This window comes from Carassius carassius, chromosome 2 (assembly GCF_963082965.1).
Source record: "Carassius carassius chromosome 2, fCarCar2.1, whole genome shotgun sequence".
NCBI lineage: Eukaryota > Metazoa > Chordata > Actinopteri > Cypriniformes > Cyprinidae > Carassius > Carassius carassius.
The window spans coordinates 12,929,121-12,954,151 of record NC_081756.1 but is presented as its reverse complement, the minus strand read 5'-3'; the positions used below and the strand labels follow the sequence as shown (position 1 = coordinate 12,954,151).

At 43.0% G+C, this 25,031-nt stretch overlaps 2 protein-coding genes across 4 annotated transcripts in view; one reads left to right on the top strand and one right to left on the bottom strand.

The window, feature by feature from the left end:
* Nucleotides 1-22,827, top strand: part of LOC132103193 (erythropoietin) — a 26,197-nt gene extending 3,370 nt beyond the window's left edge. Inside the window, exons 1-5 of one of the 3 annotated variants that reach the window (XM_059508096.1) lie at nucleotides 3,967-4,047; nucleotides 14,735-14,865; nucleotides 19,010-19,096; nucleotides 19,226-19,390; nucleotides 21,475-22,827. In XM_059508096.1, the coding sequence (XP_059364079.1) occupies nucleotides 4,035-4,047; nucleotides 14,735-14,865; nucleotides 19,010-19,096; nucleotides 19,226-19,390; nucleotides 21,475-21,627 (549 nt within the window). In that variant the 5' untranslated portion in view covers nucleotides 3,967-4,034 and the 3' untranslated portion in view covers nucleotides 21,628-22,827. Of the gene's footprint in view, nucleotides 1-3,966; nucleotides 4,048-4,175; nucleotides 4,473-14,734; nucleotides 14,866-19,009; nucleotides 19,097-19,225; nucleotides 19,391-21,474 lie in introns of those variants that run through there. The other 2 variants (XM_059508089.1, XM_059508106.1) reach the window with 2 other exon arrangements.
* Nucleotides 22,729-25,031, bottom strand: LOC132103208 (ribonuclease P protein subunit p20-like). Its single transcript, XM_059508119.1, has 2 exons — nucleotides 24,898-25,031; nucleotides 22,729-24,371 (listed from the first exon to the last, which is right to left on the bottom strand). The coding sequence occupies exon 2, from the start codon at nucleotides 24,348-24,350 to the stop codon at nucleotides 23,904-23,906; it is 447 nt and encodes a 148-aa protein (XP_059364102.1). The 5' UTR covers nucleotides 24,351-24,371; nucleotides 24,898-25,031; the 3' UTR covers nucleotides 22,729-23,903.

Genomic DNA, 25,031 nt, shown 5'->3' with positions numbered 1-25,031 from the left:
TGGCAGGAGTTGTAGGTGGGGGGAGTGAATGAACAGTAAATATTTTAAGCAGTAAAAGCGGTTTCTTGAACACCAAATCAGCATATTAGAATGATTTCTGAATTATCATGTGACACTGGAGTAATGGCTGCCTAAAAATTCACTTTTGGCATCATAGGAATAGAAAAGTTATTTTAAATTTCAAGAATATGTCATAAATATTACTGTTTTATTGTATTTTTATCATCATTTGCTGCATATATTTGACCAAAAATAAGTAAAAAATTATTACCTTTTATTTTTATATATTTTAAAATGTAATTTATTCCTATAATGGCAAAGCTGAATTTTCAGCAGATTTTACTCCAGGCTTTAGTCAGTCTCTTGGATTACCCTTTTGCCTGTGTTTCCTTGTGTATTGACCTGTTGCCTGTATTTTGGATTATGTTTCTGGATTGTCCCAATAAAAGTTGCGTTTGGATCTCCAACCAGTGTGTTTATATACCATGTATTTCCTATGGAATATAAAGAGAATCACTAACAGGACAAACAATCTGAAAGAAAGCTTTAACCATTGAACTCATGAGTATTTCTAATTCTGAAAGCCTCTTCAGAAACAATAACTTCTGACTGGCCACCTTCGTGGCTCCGACCTCCCCGTCCCCTATTCTTTTATGTAAGCTTCCTGTCTTGTGGCGCGCCACTGAACCTCAAACAAGGAGCCTGATCTGGATCTCTTTCCATTCAGGAATCAAGACAGTCATTCTCTATTTACTATGCAGATCTCCTTTTTATTCTCACTCGCTCTCTCTCCTCATCTCTGCATCACCAGTTTCTGGCTGTCTTTGTTTACTAGTAAAAAGGGGAGGGTGTCCTTGGGTCTTCCTCCCACACATAACCCCTGTCTTTTTTTTTTATCATCCCAATTTCAGTGACAGGGTCCAAGCCTCAGAGTCACTATGCCGAGACTCCCCCGCCCTCGCCCCCTCCCCAGCCATCACACATGTTCCACAGCACGTACCTTGTCTCTCTTTGCTCTCAGTTTGGCCCAAGCAGAGCAAACAGTAGTTTGATCAAACAAGGCGACAAATGATTTAGAAAGATTTAGAGCCATGACAACAAACATGGTGTCTGTAGGCAATACAGAACTTGTCTGCATGTGTGCAAACACCTTATTATTGTGGTGTTTACTAAAACAGAGGAAATAATATACAGCGATATCCAAACTGTTTTTCTAGTTTTGTGAGCTGCAGAGCCATGACATCTAACACAGAGTCAAAGCGATACAGAACTTGTGTGTGTGTGCGTAAACAACTTATAGTTCTGATGTTTATTGAAACAGATGAAATATTATTCAGTTATTGTGTCTAATATCTCTTTCAAAGAAGTGAAGATATTATAAGTAAATATAGAGATAGATTTTAAAAGTAAAACAGCATAGAGGTTTGTGGTGATTAGGCTTTATAAACAACAAGAAAAAAATATCTGCAGAAGCATTTAAGCAGAGAGATTTTTTTATTGATTATCCTTAGAACTGAGAGGAGTTGGGCCTCATGAGTACAAAAATACTTGGAAATAAATACATTGTACAACTGTCCTTCAACAAACAGACCTGCCTGAGGGAGCACGTGAAATACATGTGCTGCCAGTGTACAACTGCACGTAAAAAAATGTATTCTTCTGTTGAAACACTTATAGGAAACTCGAGGCTCACTACTGAAACTGACAAGTAACTCAGTGTAGCATTTTTGGCTGTAACTATTCTGGACACACACAAAAAAAAAGCCACACAAGTAACTTTTGTGCCTTAGACAAAACCCATAGAGAATATCCCTTGTGAATTCCCTCTAGAGATGTATAGATAAACTTTATTGAACCGTGAGGGTAATTTTAGCAGCTTTGAACTCTGTACACTCTTTGTCTTCTCGGTGACCCAGTTGTTTTCCTGGATAGACTCTACCTTCCTGGATTACACTATTCTGTGCTAATTACATTTAAACACATTTGACGTGTAATATTGCCATAAAAGAACCATTTTGTTGGTACCCCAAAAAACTTTTCATTGATGAATCCTGTGTTGGCTCATATTCTCTAAAATGCAGCTACGGTGATGCGGAGAGACAACGAGGAGACAAATTGTTGAATAAAGCCATTATTTTTATTTATTTTTTGTGAACAAAATATATTCTCGTCGCTTCATTGTTACAGTTGAACCACTGATGGAAGATGGACTTTTCTGAAGACGTCTTTCATACTTTTAATTTTACTTGGCAATGAATGGGACAGTCTCAAGCATCCAGGTTTTCAAATATATTATGTTTCAAAGATGAACAAAGTTTTCACGGGTTTGGAACAACATGGGGGTAATTGATTAATTATTATTTTTATTTTTTTTGGTATGGAGTATCCCTTTAAAGGGTCTTCATGGAACCATAGGTGCAGACAAAGAACCTTTATGTTCCTCTAGTATTCGTGGAGAGTAATGAAAGTAAACAGATTACACGATTCATGGTGGTGTGATGTTTAAGTTCCCCCACTATATTATATATATATATATATATATATATATATATATATATAAGAAATAAGGGGGATGCTGGAATATGCTGCTTATAAAGTGAAAGTTATATCCTTTAAATGTGACAATATTAGATGAACCAAATCTATATACTGAAAACCGTCAAACTTAAAACTTTTTAAACTGTTTAAACTTTCTGATCCGGCTTTCTCAAGCTAACTTAAAGTTTGTCTTGACAAACTTTTTTATCTACAGTCGGGAACAGAAAGACAAGAGTCGCGATATGGCTGGATTAAACTTAAAAAGGCAATGATGTCATTTATATAAATATGAGTGCTGCACTTTCAAGTCAAAACGCAGCGCTGATGTCTTTATTTGAATGCATCTGAAGGGAACCGACTGCCCTCAGAAACGTGTTGTTGGCATTTTTATTTAATTTTACCTAGGATTCCTAATAAAGCAGCGTTTATGAGCGCGGAGCTGCTTTGTGTACAGCCGTTACCGGGGAAACTGCTATATTTCAGCGCTCCTAAAGCGCCACCTCGTGGCAGAGAATAAACTTGCAATTCCAACGAGCTTCTCTTGCTGTTTATGGTCTGATCAATGCAAATATTAACTAATGTTTTTATGCAGCAAACACATAGAGTTGTAAATGAGTACGAAGTTAATATGCCTTCTAAAAGTAGAAATAATTAAGACAATAATATTTATACGTTTTAAATGTACATAATTTATATGCTTGATTTATCCATTTCCATAAAAGTGGTCTAAAGTCTGAAATTCTGTCATATAAATATGTGTTTTTGTAAAAACCTGTATCTGAACTGTAAATCATGTACTTTTATGGCTTAATGCCGTATGCTACCATAGACATTGTCCAACACCAAGTCTTTTTTTATTTTGGCTAGTTAAATACATTTTCACGTTACCAAAATGGTAACAAAAAAGGTCTACCAGGGATTTAGAAATCTTGCGAGCCCTGCACTATAGCATACAACCTGTTATCTATATTTAAACTGCATATAGCCTATAACCAGGGCCTATAATTATTGCAAATGTAAAGTTTTGCTGAATAAATATGAAGAACTGGTTCTAAAAACAAATACCAACCTGGGGTACTAACAAGCACACAGGGATGCATAGATGTGAGTATTGTTTCATTTCTTTGTGTTACCACCCATGTTTGGAAGTATACAGTGGAAAATTCAGTTAAAGGATCATTGTAAATTGCCTTGAGAGGAAGCCCTGCTAACTTTTTTTGTGTGCTATTTAGGCCTACTTTGAGAAAACAGATATTACGTGAGTAACAATGAAAGACTAATCCCTTCCAAAACAGGATGTTGATCTGATAACTATCACGAGACTGTTATATTTGATTTTTATTTTCAAAGTAATGGCTTGAAAATAAATAAATCAGCATTACGGAGCCCATGAGTGCTGACAATAGCCTACCTTAAAAAGCTTCGGTTGCAATTAACGGGCAATAGACGGAGCTATGGACGAAACTGACCTGATCCTGTGAGGACTTGATTCTGAGATGCAGATAACTAGTAAGTAGCTGAATTAAACGGCCTCAGCCTTTTTATCCCGCCTGAGGTTTAACATTCTGTAGCCGTCTCATGGGTGACAAGTCCATTCTCCACCTCTTTCTGAACTTTGATGAGAGAGGTCCACCTTTTCTGCTTAGTCGCGGTTTGCGAGGGGAATTTACATTCATAGAAAGCTTGCCAATAGGGTGCTGCAAAGCCGAACAGATCGCAGTACGTGCCTCGTGGGAAGGGACGGTGTCATTGTATTTGATCCCGTGTGCGTCCCACAGAGTGCTTGGAAGCAGCGCGTAGGACTGGATGCGTCTGTGCTCCAGCCTATCCATGTCTTTTGTGCCACCAGTTGAGCTGTCTTTGCGCGATATTTGTCATTTTTAATCATGTGTTTGAAAAATGCCAAGTTGTTTTGCGAATGTTTCACCGTTCAGGTAAGATAATTTCGCCTTAATAAAATTGATTCTTACGGTTTTAACGTGTATTTAGCAACACTAGTGGAAAAGTGTTTTTGATGTTTTGTCGAGTAAAATTCGTGCTATGATGGCAAGCAATACCTTAAACGTTTATTGTTTATCTATGGAATGAGAGGCAAAATGCAAACTGCCTCAAATCACATTATGATAGGCTACTACGAAAGTGAACATGATATATAGGCTTACGAGAAAGTGCTATAGATGTAGTGGGGAAGTTTGTCTCTGTAATTATAATAGCCTATAGTGCAGAAATAAAAAAATAATCAATTATAATGATAACTGTGGTTCCCATAGTGATCAATCACATCACTTTTTATTATTATTATTAATCAGAAAACAAAGGTATTATTCACATAGGAAGTCAGGGAGATTATTTTGAACTCTCAGAATTACAAACTTGCAATCTATTTGTGTTGGACTTTCAAAATGCATGACCTGGCATCTATATTAAGCATGAGTTTTACATTACAATGAGAGCTGACTCATTGTAAAATTGCTACATCATCGAAAGTTGACAATGGACTAGCAAATTCTGTTCTGAAATTGAGACATTGCGTTTGCAGGAAAAAACAACAACAATCAAATGCAGATCATGGGATGATCACAAATGGCCTCTCCATGCAAATATTTATCCTGTAAGATTCATTTATCTGTAGATCAGGTTAAATTGTAGTTTTTTTCTATTGGGCTTCTTTGTTAGGTTAAAGCTTTAGTGAAGTCCTATAGCCAAAATACACTTATTGCTGTTTTAATGATGTAGTGTATGCCTGTGTTCACATTCAAATTATACATGCTGGAATTTTTTACTTTTAGAGTCAAGGTCCTTGTTTTTATTAAATGTTAGACTTCCCTCTGTGATAGTGCTCTCTCTTGCAAGGCAAAAATAGACTCTAGTTGCTGGCATTTAATGTTGGCACTTTCTCTGTTACCTTTAACATTGGCTAAGATCCTAGCTTCAAGCCCTTAAACTTGTAGACTCTCAATGTAGCTGGCTGTTCCCTCTGCTGCAGAGTAAGATATGGGATATAGTCTCTCCCCAAGTCAAGTGTATGAGTTTGTGTAAGGTTATGTAGAGTTAGCACATGCTTCATTGAATGACTTTTAGGTTGATTCTCTTAAAGGGGTGATATGATGCGATTTCAGTTTTTACTTTCTATTTGGAGTGTTACAAGCTCTTGGTGCATGAAGAATATCTGTAAAGTTGCAAAGACTAAAGACTCAAATCCAAAGAGATATTCTTTATCAAAGTTAAGACTGTGCCATGCCCCCCTAAAACAGCTCATTCAAACACGCCCCCACATCTCTACATCACTATGGGAGAAGATTTGGTAATGCCACCCAAATGTTCACGCAAAGAAAGAAGGCATGGTTTCAGTAACCCGATTTAGTGTTGAAGCAGTCATGTCAGAGAGATGCTGTGTGTATCTAGGCAAAAGCACTTTATTTGTCCTTCCAAAAGTAGATACATTTAGGATTCTTTAAGATTACTTACAACAGAACAGCAACGCATTTTATGGATGACCATTTCATGAACCTAGGAGAGGAAGTAATTCTGACTTTGCTCTGACAATCTGGGGCTTCTGAATCAGCTACTGGAAGTATGTTTTGTTATTAGTTTAAGTATTTGCTATTGAATGTTCAAATACAGAGTTTTGCACATTGTGTGTGTGTGTGTGTGTGTGTGTGTGTGTGTGTGTGAGTGAGAGAGAGAGAGAGAGAGAGAGACAGGGTCACACAGTGGAGTCAGCTGTCTTAACCGTCTGTGGCTTGTGTACTAAAAACACATACAAGCTTCATCACTTTGACTGTCATGCCACTGTTCCCCTTTCGAGCTTGAACTGATGGTAAAACTAAGGACATTATTAACTGTCTTTACCTTTATTTTGAAAGATGAAGCTCGCAATTATGGAAAGGGCGTTACATTTCTGACAAGTGTTTGGGGCGTGTTGGCCAATCAAAGCAGACTGCTTGTTGGAAGGAGGGGCTTTTTAGAAAACTACGCATTTGAGAGAGGCGGGGCATAGAGGACCTACAATAATGTACAGTATTTGAAAATGAATGTGCTTTTTGAACATTAAAGCATGTCAGCTTATTCTGTTACACCAAATACACAAAATAATGATCCTTAAAAAAAGCATAATATAACCCCTTTAATTTATGTGACTGAAAATGCTAGTCTTAGTCAGAAAAAAATATAGTTCTAGTTCCTGGAAAAACTGTTAGAGATGGTCTGATTACATGGTGGATGTGCATTTTGTAGCATTCAGACAGTTCTTGGTTTTTCATTGGATCATGGTGTTAACAGAACTTCTGTTGTCTTTGTGACAAGACACCATTCTTTGCCAAGATCTGCAGTAAAGTGTGGCCAAAAGAAGAATCACATGCGTTCTAGTCTCAAAGTCTGCAGAAAATTCTGATCATTGATGTTCTACTTAAAATTTTGACACAACCTGGAGTTCTTCGTAACATGTGCTCAACATCAGAGCACCTCCAGAGGGTACATCTGCTTTGATAATAGTCCTATTGTGTCATAGCCTGCTAAAGCTGAAAGACTGCATTCAAAATTTTCCAATAAAAACAAAATGGTGGAATATCACATGACTAATTACATAGGATGAATACTTATTCACTCAGTACTTCTCTACACTAGATGTACACCAGCAGTACAGATGTAGAACCTCATGGCTTAGGAAGCAATAGGAAAGGATAAGAATTACCATATGTTGCCATTGCAAATATGTAATTTTATCCTTTAATTTTTGCTTGGACTCAGATGTTTGGTTTCACACAGTCTGACACGCATGTGATAGAGGATTAGATGCGGCAGACCAGACATACACAAACACTCTTTCTGTCTGATCTGTCTCTTTATTTCAGAAAGACAGAAGATTCAGCATTGTGTGGGTGTGTCTCCATGTTTCGTGTGTTGTCTTTTTCTTAATGAGAAGATTTTTATTTATTTATTATTATTATTATTATTATTGCTTTTCAGATTCTTATATAAATCTTGTTCTTTTTTTTCCGGGTATTACAGATGCATCTCAATAAATTATAATGTTGTGGAAAAGTTTATTTATTACAGTTATTTAACTCATATTGCAAAACTTGTGTATTAAATAAATTCAATGCACACAGACTGAAGTAGTTTAAGATTTTGGTTCTTTTAATTGTGATGATTTTGGCTCACATTTAACTAAAACCCACCAAATCACAATCTCAACAAATTAGAATACTTCATAAGACCAATTAAAAAAAAAAATAGTGAATTGTTTGCCTTCTGGAAAGTATGTTAATTTACTGTACATGTACTCAATACTTGGTAGGGGCTCCTTTTGCTTTAATTACTGCCTCAATTTGGCGTGGCATGGAGGTGATCAGTTTGTGGCACTGCTGAGGTGGTATGGAAGCCCAGGTTTATTTTGACAGTTTCCTTCAGCTCTTCTGCATTTTTTGCTCTCTTGTTTCTAATTTTCCTCATGACCACATAGATTCTCTATGGGATTCAGGTCTGGTGAGTTTGCTGGCCAGTCAACACAATGGTCATTTAACCAACTTTTGGTGCTTTTGGCAGTGTGTGCAGGTGCCAAATCCTGCTGGAAAATGAAATCAGCATCTTAAGAAAGCTGGTCAGCAGAAGGAAGCATATGAAGTGCTCCAAATTTTCTTGGTAAACCGGTGGAGTGACTTTGGTTTTCAAAAAACACAATGTACAAACACCAGAAAATGACATTGCACCCCAAATAAACACAGACTGTTGTAACCTAACACTGGACTTCAAGCAACTTGGGCTATGAGCTTCTCCACCCTTCCTCCAGACTCAAGGACCTTGGTTTCCAAATGAAATACAGAACTCGCTCTTATCTGAAAAGAGGACTTTGGACCACTGGGCAACAGTCCAGTTCTTCTTCTCCTTAGCGCATGTCACAGTGTCTGGGTTGTGTTCCCTGGGTTTCCACTAGGTGTCCTCCTTTCTCACGGTGTCTGTCACCTTATCACTTCCTGTTCCCTTATTTGGTCACCTTCCTCCTGTTGAGTAATTGATTGTTCCCCACCTGTCTCCTGTTCCCTCATTATCCTTCTGTGTTTTTATACCCGGTCTGTCTGAGTCTGTGTTACGGAGTCCTTGTTTAATGTCTTATGTTAAAGTTAATCCGTAGTCTTGATCTTGCCGTGTGTTCTTGTCTGTTTTCTGGTTTATTGGATACTCTGGTTTTGACCCTGCCTGGACTGTTTACCCCGTTGGATTACCCCTTAATAAATGACTTACCTGCAATTGGTTCCCTCTCTCCGTGTTTTCTGTAACACCGATCGTGACAGAAGGACTCCGTCACACTAGGAACCAGCGGTATGTCGTTTTTCCGTTCCCCAGCCAAGATGGCGGAGCGGCGAACCAAGTACCTCCGGTTGATCAGCCCTCCGCCTAGAGGGCAATGAAGTGGGGGCCCTGGCTCAGGTGTTCTGGTCCCTGGCCGAGGGCATGGGTTACAAGGATGCGGCCCTAAAGGACTATTTCAATGGCGGGCTGGATGATCCAGTGTCTCAGGAGGAGATGGCACAGTTGGAGACACTGGAATTCTGGGAATTCGTGCGCTACCTGCAGCATCGGCTTCGGTGGGATGCCCCAGCCACTCCTGTCTCTTCCGGCGGGGTGGTCGTCAGCCCAGCACCACTGCCCAGGATGGCAACCAGCCAAGCGCCACAGCACAAGATGGCCGCTAACCCAGCGCCAATGCCCAAATTGGCCACCGGTCCAGCGCCACAGTACAGGATGGCCGCCAGTCCAGCTCCACAACCCAAGATGGCCGCCAGTCCAGCGCCACAACCCAAGATGGCCACCAGCCTAGCGCCACAGCCCAAGATGGCCGCCAACCTAGCTCCACAGCACAAGGTGGCTGTCAGCCCAGCGCCAATGCCCAAATTGGCCACCGGTCCAGCGCCACAGTACAAGATGGTTGCCAGCCCAGCACCACAGCACAAGATGGCTGTCAGCCCAGCGCCACAGCACAAGATGGCCGCTAACCCAGCGCCAATGGCCAAATTGGCCACCGATCCAGCGCCACAGTACAAGATGGTCGCCAGCCCAGCACCACAGCACAAGATGGCCGCCTGTCCAGAGTCATGGCCCAAGATGGCTGCTTGCCCAGCGCCGCTGCACATGATGACAGTCACAGCTGACCCCCTGGAGTCGAGTCAGGTTCCAGTGGACTCTCTAGAGTCGAGTCAGGTTCCAGTGGACCCTCCAGAGTCGAGTCAGGTTCCAATGGACCCTCCAGAGTCGAGTCAGGTTCCAGTGGACCCTCCAGAGTCGAGTCAGGTTCCGGTGGACCCTCCAGAGTCGAGTCAGGTTCCGGTGGACCCTCCAGAGTCGAGTCAGGTTCCGGTGGACCCTCCAGAGTCGAGTCAGGTTCCGGTGGACCCTCCAGAGTCGAGTCAGGTTCCGGTGGACCCTCCAGAGTCGAGTCAGGTTCCGGTGGACCCTCCAGAGTCGAGTCAGGTTCCGGTGGACCCTCCAGAGTCGAGTCAGGTTCCGGTGGACCCTCCAGAGTCGAGTCAGGTTCCGGTGGACCCTCCAGAGTCGAGTCAGGTTCCAGTGGACCCTCCAGAGTCGAGTCAGGTTCCAGTGGACCCTCCAGAGTCGAGTCAGGTTCCAGTGGACCCTCCAGAGTCGAGTCAGGTTCCAGTGGACCCTCCAGAGTCGAGTCAGGTTCCAGTGGACCCTCCAGAGTCGAGTCAGGTTCCAGTGGACCCTCCAGAGTCGAATCAGGTTCCAGTGGACCCTCCAGAGTCGAGTCAGGTTCCAGTGGACCCTCCAGAGTCGAGTCAGGTTCCAGTGAACTTTCCAGAGTCGAGGCAGGTTCCAGTGAACTTTCCAGAGTCGAGGCAGGTTCCAGTGAACTTTCCAGAGTCGAGGCAGGTGCCTGTGGACTTTCTAGAGTCGAGTCAGGTGTTCGTGGACCCTCCAGAGTCAGGGTTAGTCACCGATGACCCTCCAGAGTCAGGGCCAGTCACCGATGACCCTCCAGAGTCAGGGCCAGTCACCGATGACCCTCCAGAGTCAGGGCCAGTCACCGATGACCCTCCAGAGTCAGGGCCAGTCACCGATGACCCTCCAGAGTCAGGGCCAGTCACCGATGACCCTCCAGAGTCAGGGCCAGTCACCGATGACCCTCCAGAGTCAGGGCCAGTCACCGATGACCCTCCAGAGTCAGGGCCAGTCACCGATGACCCTCCACAGTCAGGGCCAGTCACCGATGACCTTCCACAGTCAGGGCCAGTCACCGATGACCTTCCACAGTCAGGGCCAGTCACCGATGACCTTCCACAGTCAGGGCCAGTCACCGCTGACCTTCCACAGTCAGGGCCAGTCACCGCTGATCTTCCACAGTCAGGGCCAGTCACCGCTGATCTTCCACAGTCAGGGCCAGTCACCGCTGATCTTCCAGAGTCAGGGCCAGTCACCGCTGATCTTCCAGAGTCAGGGCCAGTCACCGCTGATCTTCCAGAGTCAGGGCCAGTCACCGCTGATCTTCCAGAGTCAGGGCCAGTCACCGCTGATCTTCCAGAGTCAGGGCCAGTCACCGCTGATCTTCCAGAGTCAGGGCCAGTCACCGCTGATCTTCCAGAGTCAGGGCCAGTCACCGCTGATCTTCCAGAGTCAGGGCCAGTCACCGCTGATCTTCCAGAGTCAGGGCCAGTCACCGCTGATCTTCCAGAGTCAGGGCCAGTCACCGCTGATCTTCCAGAGTCAGGGCCAGTCACCGCTGATCTTCCAGAGTCAGGGCCAGTCACCGCTGATCTTCCAGAGCCAGGGCCAGTCACCGATGACCTCCCAGAGCCAGGGCCAGTCACCGATGACCTCCCAGAGCCAGGGCCAGTCACCGCTGATCTTCCAGAGTCAGGGCTAGTCACCGCTGATCTTCCAGAGTCAGGGCTAGTCACTGATGACCTCCCAGAGCCAGGGCTAGGTACCATGGACTATCCAGAGACAAGGCTAGTCACCGTTAATCTTCAAGGACAGTGTCAAGTCACTGGTGATTTTCAAGGACTGAGTCAAGTCACTGGTGATTTTCAAGGACTGAGTCAAGTCACTGGTGATTTTCAAGGACTGAGTCAAGTCTCTGGTGATTTTCAAGGATTGAGTCAAGTCACCGGTGATCTTCATGAACAAAGGCAAGTCACCTCTGATCTTCATGAACAAAGGCAAGTCACCATTGATCTTCATAAGCAAATACAAGTCACCAATGATCTTCATGTACAAATACAAGTCACCAATGATCTTCATGAGCAGTGTCAGGCCAGCACCAATCTTCTGGAGTCCAGTAAGGACACCAGGGGATTACCAGAGTTTCATCGTCCCGTTGGTCTGGCCGCACGGAGGTCTGCTCCGCCTTGGGGGGCTCTCGTCCTGACCACATGGCTGTGGTGGTCTTCTGCTCCGCCCTGGGGGATTTCCGCCCTGACCACACTGTTGTGGTGGTCTTCTGCTCCGCCCTGGGGGGCTTCCGCCCTGACCACACGGTTGTGGTGGTCTTCCGCTCCGCCCTGGAGGACTTTGGCTTCGACCACAAGGACGTGGTGGTCTTCTGCTCCACCCTGGGGGGCTCTCGCCCTGACTACACGGTTGTGGTGGTCTTCTGCCCCGCCCTGGAGGACTCTGGCGTCGACCCCAAGGATGTGGTGGCCTTCTGCTCCGCCCTGGGGGGCTTCATGTTGTTTTGTGCCTTTCGTTTTTGTGTTCACCCCTGTCCCTGTTCCTCTCTGTTAGTCTGGCCCTCCGTCCCTCCCCCTGAACCTCCTCCGGTCCTCCTCCCTCCTGGTCTCCCTGTTTTGTGTTTACATTCTGGTGCCTGTTCCCCATGTTTTTCGTTTCTGGCCCTCCGTCCCTCCCCCTGAGCCTCCACCTGTCCGCTTCCCTCCTGGTCTCTGTTTTGTGTCTGTCGTGGAGCATCTGGGAGCCGCTCCGTAGAGGGGGGGTACTGTCACAGTGTCTGGGTTGTGTTCCCTGGGTTTCCACTTGGTGTCCTCCTTTCTCACGGTGTCTGTCACCTTATCACTTCCTGTTCCCTTATTTGGTCACCTTCCTCCTGTTGAGTAATTGATTGTTCCCCACCTGTCTCCTGTTCTCTCATTATCCTTCTGTGTATTTATACCCGGTCTGTCTAAGTCTGTGTTACGGAGTCCTTGTTTAATGTCTTATGTTAAAGTTAATCCGTAGTCTTGATCTTGCCGTGTGTTCTTGTCTGTTTTCTGGTTTATTGGATACTCTGGTTTTGACCCTGCCTGGACTGTTTACCCCGTTGGATTACCCCTTAATAAATGACTTACCTGCAATTGGTTCCCTCCCTCCGTGTTTTCTGTAACACCGATCGTGACAGCGCAGGTAAGACGCCTCTGATGTTGTCTGTAGTTCAGGAGTGGCTTAACAAGAGAAATACGACAACTGTAGCCAAATTCCTTGAGACGTCTGTGTGTGGTGCCTCTTGATGCCTTGACCCCAGCCTCAGTCCATTCCTTGTGAAGTTCACTCAAATTCTTGAATTGATTTTGCTTAACGATCCTCATAAGGCTGCGGTTCTCTTGGTTGGTTGTGCATCTTTTTCTTCCACACTTTTTCCTTCCTCCCAACTTTCTGTTAACATGCTTGGATACAGCATTTTGTAGCAATTGGTGTTTTTTTTTGTTAAATGTGAGCCAAAATCATCACAATTAAAAGAACCAAACTACTTCAGTCTGTGTGCATTGAATTGATTGATTTACTGAAGTCATTGATTTATTTGTCTTGGCAGAGAATGCAATAAAATGTTATTTACAGCATGCACATATTCAAAAATCTAACCCATTTACAAATAAAGACGTATTAAAGTTATAGACCAAGAAGCAACAAAGTGACACTTCTTATTTAATCTGGAAGTCATATATAGTCCTGTTCATACTTTTAATAATTGGTTTAATCCTATGAGTATAGGGAAGTTCACACAACAACTCTAATGATATTGACAGAAGAGTGATACAGTTGGAATCACTTTCAGAATGATTTTTCCAGCTGATGAATGATAAGAACTTTGACAGCCAATCAGAATCCATCTTGCAGCTTAAGCATGTAAAGCAGCACATGATATAACTGAAGCATGTCCTTTTATAATAAGGAAAACATTATCATGCATTGGTGTGGACATTAATATAGTTATTGTTATAGTTATCTTTATTGCTTTTGGCTTGAAGACAAATACAAATGGGGTGGTTGAGTTCTGTCTTCTGTGTTCATCCATTGACTAGGAAAGGTCTGGTTCAGGAGCCAGATGAGTAGAAGTACTTCATATAAATACAAAATCACTTCCTGTATTTCTTTAACAAAATGTAGCAGTGCACCCTCTTGTGGCAAGTCTTGTTACCATGCGTTAATGGCACATTTGCTTTAATCTCTTTAAAACAGTCAGATGGGTTCATTGCAGGTTTTTATAAAGGGCAAAGGAGCAATGTAATTGCCACATAAAGAATATAGTGCAGATATTAAACACCGACTCCATGAACAGTTTTCACAGAATATGAAACATCTGGGTATTCTTCTTCGCTCTCTTAAAATGTGTTGTTGACCAGATGCTTGTGTTTTTCCTCATTTGTAAGTTGCTTTGAATAAAAGCCTTTTCTAAATCCATAAATGTATTGAACTAAATGTCAGTAAATTGCAAACAATAAATTAGACTGTATTTTCGCAATTATAGCTGTATACTGTACACTAAGTGACGTTATACACCTGTAGTTATTTAATCATGTCAAACTAATATTAAATCCATTACAATCCATGTTATTAAACATAAAGCATACTTAAACTTGAATTAAAAATTAAACTAATTTAATATTTGTTTATTTATTACAGTTCAAAGTAATGTTACTGCTTTAATTCATTAAACTTTAAATGAATAAAACTATGAAAAACTATTTTATGCATACTGTAAATACTGTAAATTACTCTCGCCTTTTAATTTGTATGATATTGTTAATATTTGTTTCTCTTATATTTGGTTTCCATGTACGGTTTTGCTTTTGTCTTCTTATTATATTGCGTGTTTAAGAGTCTTGAAGTCACTGCTGGCGTCCGTATAACAATGACTATGGCAGGAAGGTAAACTGCAGAAGTGTAAAACTGGTGTTTAGTTTTGAATCTCATCCAAAGATTGAGCTAGTTTTAAACTGATCTTCATTTGTTCTGTGTGTGCCAGGACTCTTTGCCTTTCTGCTGATGGTGCTGGAGTGGACCCATCCAGGCCTGTCCTTCCCATTACGCCCCATCTGCGACCTGCGCGTCGTAGACCATTTCATTAAGGAGGCATGGGATGCGGAGGCTGCTTTGGTGAGAGACACATGCAAGATGGCTGATGCTGTGATTTAATAAATACTTTTAATTAGAATTCAAAGGCCTTCAGTTTCTTGAAGTGTATCTGTGCAATTGCAATGTCAAGTTAAAGAGGACACATGTTCTATCCTCTTCTCATGTGCTCCCTTTAGCTGAACACTCAATAATGTCCTGTGTGAACAACCCCTGAAATAATTCTCACTGAACATCACATGACTCTAAACTGAATTTAGCAGTAGAGCTGTTTTATAGCTGATACTGTTATTGAAATGAATTGAACAACACTGACCTGGCTTAAGATGAATAAGGACACTGCTGCTACTGTTTAGATGTTTATAGCTGAATTAAGCTTGTTTCATAATTTGATGAATCAACACTAAACTAAAGTGAGCTTAATTAAGTGTCTTCTTGTCTTTTTAGAGCTGCTTTACAGCTGAAATTGTATTTCATTTAATTTATTCACTGATATCATATTTCATGATTGAAGAAGTATGCAACATTATGGCTGTTCATTCCTTGAGTAGTACTATAAATGTCACAGTGTCTGGGTTGTGTCCCTGGGTTTCCACTAGATGTCCCCCTTTCTCACGGTGTCTGTCACCTTATCACTTCCTGTTCCCTTATTTGGTCACCTTCCTCCTTGTTAGTAATTGATTGTTCCCCACCTGTCTCCTGTTCCCTCATTATCCTTCTGTGTATTTATACCCGGTCTGTCTGAGTCTGTGTTACGGAGTCCTTGTTTAATGTTGAGGTTATTTCATGTCCGTCATCTTGCCTTGCCTTGCCTTGTCCTCGTGTCTTGTATATTTGGATATTCTGGTTTTGACCCTGCCTGGACTGTTTACCTCTTTGGATTACCCTTTAAATAAATATCATACCCGCACTTGGTTCTATCTCCGTGCCTCATTGGATCCCTGCCGTGACAGAAGGACTCTGTCACACTAGGTTGATCGCCCTCCGCCAAGAGGGCAATGAAGTGGGTGCCCTGGCTCAGGTGTTCTGGTCCCTGGCCGAGGGCATGGGCTACAACGATGCGGCCCTCAAGGACTATTTCAATGGCGGGCTGGATGATCCAGTGTCTCATGAGGAGATGGCGCAGTTAGAGACACTGGAATTCTGGGAATTCGTGCGCTACCTGCAGCATCGGCTTCGGTGGGATGCCCCAGCCAATTCGGTCTCTTCCGGCGGGGTGGTCGTCAGCCCAGCACCACTGCCCAGGATGGCAACCAGCCAAGCGCCACAACCCAAGATGGCCACCAGTCCAGCACCACTGCCCAGGATGGCTAACAGCCAAGCGCCACAGCACAAGATGGCCGCTAACCCAGCGCCAATGCCCAAATTGGCCACTTTTCCAGCGCCACAGCCCAAGATGGCCGCCAGCCCAGCGCCAATGCCCAAATTGGCCACCGGTTCAGCGCCACAGCCCAAATTGGCCACCGGTCCAGCACCACAGCACAAGGTGGCCGCTAACCCAGCGCCAATGCCCAAATTGGCCACCGTTCCAGCACCACAGCCCAAGATGGCCGCTAGCCCAGCGCCAATGCCCAAATTGGCCACCGGTTCAGCTCCACAACCCAAGATGGCCGTCAGCCTAGCGCCACAGCACCAGATGGCCGTCAGCCTAGCGCCACAGCACAAGATGGCCGTCAGTCCAGCGCCACAGCACAAGATGGCCGCTAACCCAGCGCCAAGGCCCAGATTGGCCACCGGTCCAGCGCCACAGTACAGGATGGCCGCCAGCCCAGCGCCAATGCCCAAATTGGCCACCGGTTCAGCGCCACAGTACAAGATGGCCGCCAGCCCAGCACCACAGTACAAGAGGGCCGCCTGTCCAGAGTCATGGCCCAAGATGGCTGCTTGCCCAGCGCCGTTGCACAGGATGAGAGTCAGGTGCCAGTTGACCCTCCGGAGTCGAGTCAGGTGCCAGTTGACCCTCCGGAGTCGAGTCAGGTGCCAGTTGACCCTCCGGAGTCGAGTCAGGTGCCAGTTGACCCTCCGGAGTCGAGTCAGGTGCCAGTTGACCCTCCGGAGTCGAGTCAGGTGCCAGTTGACCCTCCGGAGTCGAGTCAGGTGCCAGTTGACCCTCCAGAGTCGAGTCAGGTGCCAGTGAACTCTCCAGAGTCAGGGCTAGTCACCGCTGATCCTCCAGAGTCAGGGCTAGTCACCGCTGATCCTCCAGAGTCAGGGCTAGTCACCGCTGATCCTCCAGAGTCAGGGCTAGTCACCGCTGATCCTCCAGAGTCAGGGCTAGTCACCGCTGATCCTCCAGAGTCAGGGCTAGTCACCGCTGATCCTCCAGAGTCAGGGCTAGTCACCGCTGATCCTCCAGAGTCAGGGCTAGTCACCGCTGATCCTCCAGAGTCAGGGCTAGTCACCGCTGATCCTCCAGAGTCAGGGCTAGTCACCGCTGATCCTCCAGAGTCAGGGCTAGTCACCGCTGATCCTCCAGAGTCAGGGCTAGTCACCGCTGATCCTCCAGAGTCAGGGCTAGTCACCGCTGATCCTCCAGAGTCAGGGCTAGTCACCGCTGATCCTCCAGAGTCAGGGCTAGTCACCGCTGATCCTCCAGAGTCAGGGCTAGTCACCGCTGATCCTCCAGAGTCAGGGCTAGTCACCGCGGATCCTCCAGAGTCAGGGCTAGTCACCGCTGATCCTCCAGAGTCAGGGCTAGTCACCGCTGATCCTCCTGAGTCAGGGCTAGTCACCGCGGATCCTCCTGAGTCAGGGCTAGTCACCGCGGATCCTCCTGAGTCAGGGCTAGTCACCGCGGATCCTCCTGAGTCAGGGCTAGTCACCGCGGATCCTCCTGAGTCAGGGCTAGTCACCGCGGATCCTCCTGAGTCAGGGCTAGTCACCGCGGATCCTCCAGAGACTAGGCTGGTCACCGTTGACCTTTCAGAGTCAAGTCAAGTCACCGGTGATCTTCAAGGACTGAGTCAAGTCACCGGTGATCTTCAAGGACTGAGTCAAGTCACCGGTGATCTTCAAGGACTGAGTCAAGTCACCGGTGGTCTTCAAGGACTGAGTCAAGTCACCGGTGGTCTTCAAGGACTGAGTCAAGTCACCGGTGGTCTTCAAGGACTGAGTCAAGTCACCGGTGGTCTTCAAGGACTGAGTCAAGTCACCGGTGGTCTTCAAGGACTGAGTCAAGTCACCGGTGGTCTTCAAGGACTGAGTCAAGTCACCGGTGGTCTTCAAGGACTGAGTCAAGTCACCTCTGATCTTCATGAACAAAGGCAAGTCACCAATGATCTTCATGAGCAAATGCAAGTCACCAATGATCTTCATGAGCAGTGTCAGGCCAGCACCAATCTTCTGGAGTCCAGTAAGGACACCAGGGGATTACCAGAGTTTCGTTGTCCCATTGATCCAGCCGCACGGAGGTCTGCTCCGCCTTGGGGGGCTCTGGTCCTGACCACATGGCTGTGGTGGTCTTCTGCTCCGCCCTGGGGGCCTTCCGCCCTGACCACACGGTTGTGGTGGTCCTCCGGTCCTCCTCCCTCCTGGTCTCTCTGTTTTGTGTCTACACTTCTGGTATCTGTTCCCCATGATTTTTTTTTTCTGGCCCTCCGTCCCTCCCCCTGAGCCTCCACCTGTCCGCCTCCCTCCTGGTCTCTGTTTTGTGTCTGTCGTGGAGCGTCTGGGAGCCACTCCGTAGAGGGGGGGTACTGTCACAGTGTCTGGGTTGTGTCCCTGGGTTTCTACTAGATGTCCCCCTTTCTCACGGTGTCTGTCACCTTATCACTTCCTGTTCCCTTATTTGGTCACCTTCCTCCTTGTTAGTAATTGATTGTTCCCCACCTGTCTCCTGTTCCCTCATTATCCTTCTGTGTATTTATACCCGGTCTGTCTGAGTCTGTGTTACGGAGTCCTTGTTTAATGTTGAGGTTATTTCATGTCCGTCATCTTGCCTTGCCTTGCCTTGCCTTGTCCTCGTGTCTTGTATATTTGGATATTCTGGTTTTGACCCTGCCTGGACTGTTTACCCCTTTGGATTACCCTTTAAATAAATATCATACCCGCACTTGGTTCTATCTCCGTGCCTCATTGGATCCCTGCCGTGACAATAAAGCTGCTTTGAATCACTATTGTGTATAGTGCTATATTAATAAATGTAACTTGAATTTTTCTGCTATCACAGAGAGCTTGTAAGGATGCCTGCAGCATTGCAACAAACTTCACTGTTCCTCTAACCAGAGTAGATTTTGACGTCTGGGCAGCGATGAATGTAAGTTTTCCTTCATGTTCTTGTTGTAAAGATTATAATATAATATAGACAGTACCAAAATGAATACCACATGGTTAACACATTTAGTATTAACATTCCTTTATGATTATATCTTGAATGTCACTTCAGATAGAGGAGCAAGCTCAAGAGGTCCAGTCAGGCATACATGTGCTGAATGACGCCATCAGCTCACTACAGGCATCTAATCAGACTGATGTGCTACAGTCCCACATAGATGCCAGTATTAACAACATTGCCAGCATCAGACAAGTGCTGCGAAGTCTCAGCATACCGGTGAGTTACACAGGTCCCTTGGAGAAAGTTTCATAAAATATTTCCACATATATATTGCAGTTCAAAAGTTTGACTCCTGTACGTTTTTTAAAAGTCTTTATAGAAGTATCTTATGCTCACCAAGGCTGCATTCATTTGATCAGAAATACAATAAAAACAGTAATATTAATTGAAAAGTTTTCTATTTTAAGATGTAATTTATTTCTGTGATAGAAAAGCTGAATTTTTAGCAGTTATTTCTCCATTCTTCAGTGTCGCATGATCCTTCTTATATGCTGAATTGCTGCTCAAGTAACATCTCATCAATGTTGAAAACTGAAAACTTTTATGGTTTCTTTGTTTAAAAGAATAGTAATTAGTCAGATTTGCAGATGTTTTGAGTTAATCAGCTGATTAGAGTGGCACCAGGTGTCTTCAATATTGAACCTTTTCACAATATTCAAATTTTCTGAGATACTGAATTTGGGATTTTCCTTAGTTTTCAGTTATGATCATCAAAATAAAAAAAATAAACATTTGAAATATATCAGTCTGTGTGCAATGAATGAATATAATATACAAGTTTCACTTTTTGAATGCAATTAATGAAATAAATCAACGTTTTGATTATATTCTAATTATATGACCAGCACCTGTACATACTGTCACATAATGTCCAAGGAAGATGAAGATGAATATAAAGCAGTGCATTATTTAATAAATAACTCATGCAAGACAGTTGTGAACAGTATAACACAAACAATGCCAGACAAATCAAGAGTGAGGCAGAGCAACATTAATACAAGGAAAATTAGGGAACTAATGAATAACACCTGTGATAATTAAATTAATTTGCATGACAACTAAATAGTGGCTGAACAATGGAAGACAGGAAACTGGAGAAAAAAAATAAAAGTTCATGATTATGAAATTAAAAGAAAATAATTTTCACACATACATAGCATCAGCTAATCTGTTGCCTGGGAATCAAATCCTGTGACCTTGTCATTGTTAACGTCATGTTCAACCACTCAAGCTACAGGAACAGGAAAATGGGTGTTATGCTAATCAAGGTGTTATGCTAATCAAGCGTAGTATACTACAAACTTATGTCAACTTCAGGAAGAGAACATGTTTGTCACTTTATGGTGATTGTGTAATTTTGTCGTAGTGCTAAAACAAACAGTGGCTATGAGTCTGCTTCACAGTCTGCTGTGGCTACTACACTTAAAGTCTGTAAAAATAGGGTAAATATTAAATAATTTTCTTTATTGATTTTTCACAGGTGTTTTTGCCATACTATGAAATTATGCAGTGTATTGTATTATGGCAAAGGGTTAAAGGAATAGTTTAATCAAAAAAAGAAAATTTGCTGAAAATGTACTCACCCTCAGCCCATCCATATCGGTGACTTCATTGGAACAGATTTGGAAATATTTAGCATTACATCACTTGCTCACCAATGGATCCTCTGTATTGAATGGGTGCCATTGCAAAACAGATGAATGAGAGTTCAAAACAGATGATCACAACAATCCACAAGTAATCATCCATTAACAATTTAATTAAAGTGGAAAGCTGCATGTGTGTAAGAAACAAAACCAGCTTTTTAACCATAATCCACAATAAAGTTTGTGTTTTACTCTGTTATAAAACATGTTAATAAAGAATTTGTTTATTACTAACATTTACACAAGACATTCACTGGTGGACTGGACTACTTGTGGATTATCGTGATATTTTTATTAGCTTTTTGAACTCTCATTCTGACGGCACCCATTCACTGCAGAGGATCCTTTGGTGAGCAAGTGATGTAATGATAAACTTCTCCAAATCTGTTTCAAATCTGTCATTATCAAGTCATTAATATCTTGTCTTGATCTCTTGTCTGAGGATAAGTACATTTTCAGCTAATTTTAATTCTGAAAATTAAAGGAAACTTAATGGAAAATGTTCCAGCATAAAATTACCAGTAATTTTTCTGTTTTTCTTCAGCCAATACAAATTTAAAAGCATGAATATGTGTGTCAAAAACATAAAGCTGTTACAGAATGTTAGTTACACTGCATATTTACTCTTTTAACTCATTTCAAACTTTCTCTCAGGAATATGTACCTCCAACCAATGTTGGAGAAGACAAAGAGATGCAGAAAGTATCCTCGATCTCCGAGCTGTTTCAGGTCCACATCAACTTCCTGCGTGGAAAAGTGCGTCTTCTGGTTGCCAATGCACCTGTCTGCCATCAAGGTGTCAGCTGATAGACAATTCTGGGCAAGGCCCAAACTAATTGGAGCTCCTCATATCAGGAGGCAGGATATGGGCTATTACAAAGGATATGTGGCCAAGTTTGAATGACTGGGAGTTATAGCACTTTCAAAGATTTAATCACAAAGGGAAAAGAAGACATCCCCTCAGAATACTAAGCACCCTACTCTCTGTGTGTGTTGAGCATTTGCAAACTCATCTGCGTTACCTGCCAAAATCATCAAGATGCAATCATAAAACTCAAGAAATCACTCCTCTTACCCCATATGACTGATGGCACTTGCTCAACTCAACTATTAAGGTTTATCTGAGATTCTTAAAAATGGTTTTGTACTGCTTATGAAATTTGTCATTATTTATATAGATGATATATTTCTTAGAGCTGGAATCACTGGCTTTTGCAGATTCTTTTCTGAAGCTGTTCAAGTGAAGACCTCTCTTCAGTCTCAAGCACCTCCAAACATTGAAATGTTGATAGAGAAAACTATTTATCAATATTAATTATGCACTGTAGGTTTTATATTCATTTCAGTGTTAAGTGTGTGTCTGTATGTGTGCGACTTTTGTGAATGCTGCAGGGACCGTTTCAAGCAACAGTGGAGGAAGGTTGTAATGCTGGATTCTTACGGGTCAGTTGGGGTGAACAGGAAGCAGGACTAGATTGCTGCTTGTGTCGGGGGAATTGGAAGCTTTCGTGAGACCTGATGAGGCTGTGCTGGCTCATGTCTGAATTACGCGGTCTTATGCAGATAACGCCGCTGCCAGGAAAAATATTGATTAGTGTGTGTTTGACGAACATCCTGGCCTGCTTCCACTTCACGCACGATGCTGCATATTTGCCTATGGGAAATGAATGTAAGGTTGACATATTTTTTCTCTTTTTTTTTTTGTATATCTTGTTTGTGTTTTTCGTTAATAGCCAGTTTTTTTTTTTTTCTGTCAATCAGTTTCTGTCTAGATGCAACAAAGTATATTTGTCGATGTTTTTTTTCCTGTTATTTTGCTGTTGTGTGGTTCTTTCATCACATTGTTGTTTGGTACTCAAATACAAAGTATTATTATTATTATTATTAGGTAAAAAATAGAACTGTAAAAACAAGGAGACAGGAAGTTTTTATTTTTGTCTTATGAAGCATCTCTGCTGAGAATGTCAATACACTGCTCGCAATTCTGTAAATACATGTGTTTCCAATGTGAATTTTTGAAGAATTAGATTTGAAAACAAGTATTTTTTTTTTGAACTACGCATACAGTATGCCCAAGAATGAACTGGATTATAAAATAAGTACTGCATTTTTGTCACGTTTCCACTGAAGGAATTTAGTCACACCACTAAATATTTTTTAACAATCTTTTGTGTCATTCCTTTTCACCATACTTGCCACCAATATGTCTGTTCTTTTAGTTTGGTCATAAACGGCTAGACAAACATTTTGATCCAGTTTACTTATTGAAAAAAGATCTGATCTATGACTGATCAGCCATCAGACATAAACCCTCTGGCAAACCAAGATCATCTTTGAGTAATAATTATGCTTAGTTGTACATCCCAACCTTGCTAACATGCCATCTCCATTTACCACACATTAAGTAATATAAATTGCAATTATGATGACATTTGTGCCCCATGTTATAGCCACAGACTTGAGATTAGCGATATGCAGTTTAGCAGGTGAAAGCAGACCCTTGTCAATCTGTCATTATTATCCTAGTATTTATTTGAGGTATTATTTTTTATTTTTAAATTATATTATTGTTATTTATAATCATATAATGTTTATTAAAGCATTTACTATTATTATTACTATGAAATAACATACATAAATGTAATTATCCTTAACATATGCTGTAACTATAAATACAAGAAGAGGAAAAAACAGCAGGTAGGTCTAACAATGTATTTTAACTCTCCATTAAACTGAGCTTTAATTCACAACTGCTGCATGATCTTTTGGTTATGAGTTTACTGTACACAAGAAAACAATTACAGATTTCGGTTTCTGAACATGGAAAAACATACATGGCAAATTTCCTTTCTACTTCTTGTTTTTCAAATGCAAAACATTCAAGAACACCACAGCAATTAATTAATAAATAAGCAAAGCCAGTGCAAGACTTCAGAGTTTTAGCTTCAGGCTGAACCAGAACAGAAGTCATACAAAATAAAACGGGCATCGCCTTTAAACAACTCATACACACCACGAACTTTACATGAATGTTTATGAAGTCTTTGAAGTTGTCATTTATTATGCTAATACTGATAATGGCTCTATGGGTTGGGATAAAACACCTTGATGTGGATTGCGGAGTTATTACGGGTGCGTGTAAGCGGCTCTCCCGCCTCGTCCGGATCCTCGGGCTCCAGATCATCTATGAGCTCCACGGTGGATGTGTTGGCTGCCAGCTGCAGCGCACCCTGGCTGGACGTCTGGAGCTGCAGGGCAATGTTAATGGCCCGGTTGATAGCCAGTCCCAGACCATGGATGCAGATTTCCCTGTTAGCGTCCAGAAGTTTCTGACACCTCGCCAGCTGGGCCTTGAAGTCTGTTTTCATGTTGACGTAGACGTCGTTCCGTCGTTTGGGCAGTTTGCGGGGCAGACGCTTGCGGAGGGTGTACTCCACCGGGTCCATCTCAAGGGTCGAGCCCTCCGGGGTGGGCAACACCATCGGACTGTGGGGTACAGACGCGGATACCGGGCTGCGTTGCTCGGCCATGTCAAATCACTGGAAAAAGCACTGTACAATGAAAACAAGACACCCGTTAATGAACGTTTAATGATTATCTGTTTTTTTTCAGGGAGGGAAAATGACACAGCAGACCTGTTCGCGCTCATAAATGTTCTAAATTGGCACTGAGTTTAGCAACTGAATATATTCATTACTTATGTGTCTATATCTAGGAGCATAGATTCATTCACACACGGTCTTGATTCACTTAGAAGAACCGACTCATATGAGTCAATCGATTCCGCAATCGGGCTGAATGTTATTGGTTCACTGAAAAGAACCGACTCATATGAGTCATCGTTCTTGAATCGTTATACACTGGTCGCGCTGTATGTTTCACTATATTGCTGCGGCGCTGCTGAACAGAATAGAATGAAACATTACTACTGCGTTCCGTTTCTGTCGAGAAACATTCGGTTCTAATATATTTTGTATGGAACCTGTTCGGTTGCTAAATCTATGTCATTACCGTCATTATCGCCATGCTACGTCAATATAGGATTGTTTTGTTTTTGAGCGTGAATAGTAACGTTACCTTGAATTAGATGAGGTTCGTTTCAGCTGTACTCTTAACTAGTTGGTAAATAAATTAATCTGCGTATTTGTAGGTTTGTCTTCTCTCCTCATGTACCGGAAGACCTCTCACTTATACAGGAACACAGACATAAG

What these genes read in the sequence shown, in the direction of transcription:
- LOC132103208 (XM_059508119.1), bottom strand. Translation starts at nt 24,350, where the DNA reads ATGGCCGAGCAACGCAGCCCGGTATCCGCGTCTGTACCCCACAGTCCG.